This window comes from Halichoerus grypus, chromosome 11, assembly GCF_964656455.1.
Source record: "Halichoerus grypus chromosome 11, mHalGry1.hap1.1, whole genome shotgun sequence".
NCBI lineage: Eukaryota > Metazoa > Chordata > Mammalia > Carnivora > Phocidae > Halichoerus > Halichoerus grypus.
This window is the reverse complement of record NC_135722.1, coordinates 173,169-175,503: the sequence shown is the minus strand read 5'-3', so window position 1 is coordinate 175,503 and position 2,335 is coordinate 173,169. Positions and strand designations below refer to the sequence as shown.

The 2,335-nt window shown below is 60.6% G+C and overlaps 1 protein-coding gene across 1 annotated transcript; it reads left to right on the top strand.

Moving 5' to 3' along the window:
- Nucleotides 1-352: 352 nt before the first annotated feature.
- On the top strand, nucleotides 353-1,523 carry LOC118539546 (interferon-induced transmembrane protein 1-like). The gene is made up of 2 exons (XM_036098241.2): nucleotides 353-700; nucleotides 1,240-1,523. The coding sequence occupies exons 1-2, from the start codon at nucleotides 452-454 to the stop codon at nucleotides 1,429-1,431; spliced, it is 441 nt and encodes a 146-aa protein (XP_035954134.1). The 5' UTR covers nucleotides 353-451; the 3' UTR covers nucleotides 1,432-1,523.
- The last annotated feature ends 812 nt before the right edge of the window (nucleotides 1,524-2,335 follow it).

Below are 2,335 nucleotides of genomic sequence, written 5' to 3'. Positions count from 1 at the left end.
CTGTGACCCCTGTGGTGTGGGCTTTTGGGTGTGGGGAGCTCTCTCTGGGGGCTGCAGTGTGGAGTCTGGCTGAGGGCCTGAGGGGTCTGCATGTGGGCGGTGAGGGCCTGCAGCAGGCTTGGGCCTGGGGTGGGGGCGAGGGTGGGGAGACTCACGTGCCAGGAAAAGTCCTCAGGCCCCACCCTCAGCCCTGAATGAGGAGCTGGGGGAGCTGAGGCAGGAAGCCTTCCTGAGGCTACAAGCCCCCTTGCGACCTCAGCCCTCCCACCCGCCCGCGCTGGTGTAACCCGACACTCAACAGTTGGTTCCTCCCTCCTACTACCGAGCCAATTCCCAATTTCCCTGAACACCAAAAAAGGAATCTTTGGAGAAATCGAAACTACTGGGGAAGGGAGGGCCCAGAGCACGGTCCGGCATCCACATCCACACCACAGGTGCTCCATCTTCCACCATGAGCCACAACTCCCAGCACTTCTTCCCGGGCGCCCCCCACGGTGTCCCCCCGACCTACGAGATGCTCAAGGAGGAGCACGAGGTGGCTGTACTCGGGGCGCCCCAGAGCTCGGCTCCCGTGACGACCACTGTGATCAACATCCGTAGTGAGACAGCCGTGCCCGACCACATCGTCTGGTCCCTGTTCAACACCATCTTCATGAACTGGTGCTGCCTGGGCTTCGTGGCCTTCGCCTACTCCGTGAAGGTGAGGGGGTGTAGGGAGGGACTCTCCCAGAAGGTGCAGTGAGCCTGCGGAGGTCCGCCTGCCCACAGGGCACGTGGGGTGTGGGGAGCCCTTGTGTGTGTGTGTGTGTGCGTGTGCAGTGAAGCTGCAGGAGGGGCCTGGGGTTGGCCATGAGCAGCCTTTGTCCCCAAGATTCCAAGGACTTCCCCTACTGACCAATACTAGAAATTACATCCCTCAGATGCGCGTGTGGCTCCAAGACTCTCCCAGAAAGAACAAAGGAACTCACAGGAAACTGCCTCCCGGTGGGGTGTGAGGCCAGTGAAGGGGCCAAAGCAGAGGGAGGACAAGGCCTGGGGTCTCCTGAGAGGCTGAGGAAGGAGATGCAGGCCCCAGGAGGGAGGGGCTCACAGGGCACTGTCCTGCTCAGGTTCCAGGGAATGGGGAGGGTGAAGGGCAGGTGGAGACTGCCCTGGGCAGGGACCAGCCAGGGGGGCACCTGAGTCCCAGGCTCTCACCAGGACCTGGGCCTGATCGCACACTCCATCTCTTCTCCCCAGTCTAGGGACCGGAAGATGGTGGGTGACATGATTGGGGCCCAGACTTATGCCTCCACCGCCAAGTGCCTGAACATCTGGGCCCTGGTCTTGGGCCTCCTTCTGACCATCACGTTCATCATTTTTTTGGTCACTGGATCACTGATGATTTCCCAAACAATTTCGGAGATCATAAAACATTATGGAGGGTACTAGTAGCTGCCCGTGGCCTGAGGCTGTCACCTCTGTCACAGCGTTTTATGTACATGTCAATCTGCCATTGTAGTCAATAAAGCACTTGTGCGTGACGGTGCTGTGTTTTCACCTGGGGAGGGGCCCTTTGAGATTCCCCACCCCGCCCCTGAGCCCACATCGTCCCTCATTGCCCACCTGTACCCTGCTCTGTGTTATGTGTGTGGTGGGTGGGCTTGTCCTGAGGCCTTGCCTATATCTGGCGTCCAGCTTGGGCAACACACGGAGGATGGTTTCAGGGAGAGGTCCCTCCTTCCCAGAGGTCTGAGCCTTGACCAAATGGGTTCATTTGGAGAAGGGTGGCACTGGGTCCAGAATATTTTTAGCTTCCAAGGAGCCCACTGGCTGGGGAGAGTTGCAGGGCACCTGATCCAGGGGGTCCACAGTCCTCCTCTGGAGCTATGTAGTCCCAGTTTTCCCTGCTCTTCAAATAGGGGTGTACCCTTGCCATGAGTGGAAATCCTTCTGCCATGGTCTCCATATTGTGGGCACTGTGGATGCCCCAAGGCACACCCTGCCCACAACCAGCTGGACAAGTGAGGTGTGAGGTGGGATAGTAATACTCCCCCCCACCCCCGACCCCGGTCCTCCCCTGTACACTGGGACCCAAGCTGTGGTTCACCTACACCCCTATCCCTGCCCAGAACCACAGCGCCCTAACTCAAGGATGCACCAGGGGGCTTGCGGTACCCTGGGTGGAGGAGGGGACGCTGGCGGATCCGCCCCTCGGCGCGGGGGAGGGACTTGCTCTAGGCCGCGAAGGGGCCGGTCGGGTCGGGAGAGGGCGATCGCCCTGATCCCCAGACCCCAGCCGGAGGGGCAGGGCAGCTCCTATCGTCCCGGAGCTGCCAGACGGCTTCTGCCGAGG

Excerpts from the sequence above, each read along its gene's own strand:
- LOC118539546 (XM_036098241.2), top strand. The coding sequence starts at position 452 with ATGAGCCACAACTCCCAGCACTTCTTCCCGGGCGCCCCCCACGGTGTC. Across the intron at positions 701-1,239 it reads CCTTCGCCTACTCCGTGAAG|TCTAGGGACCGGAAGATGGT; the intron begins GTGAGGGGGTGT and ends TCTTCTCCCCAG.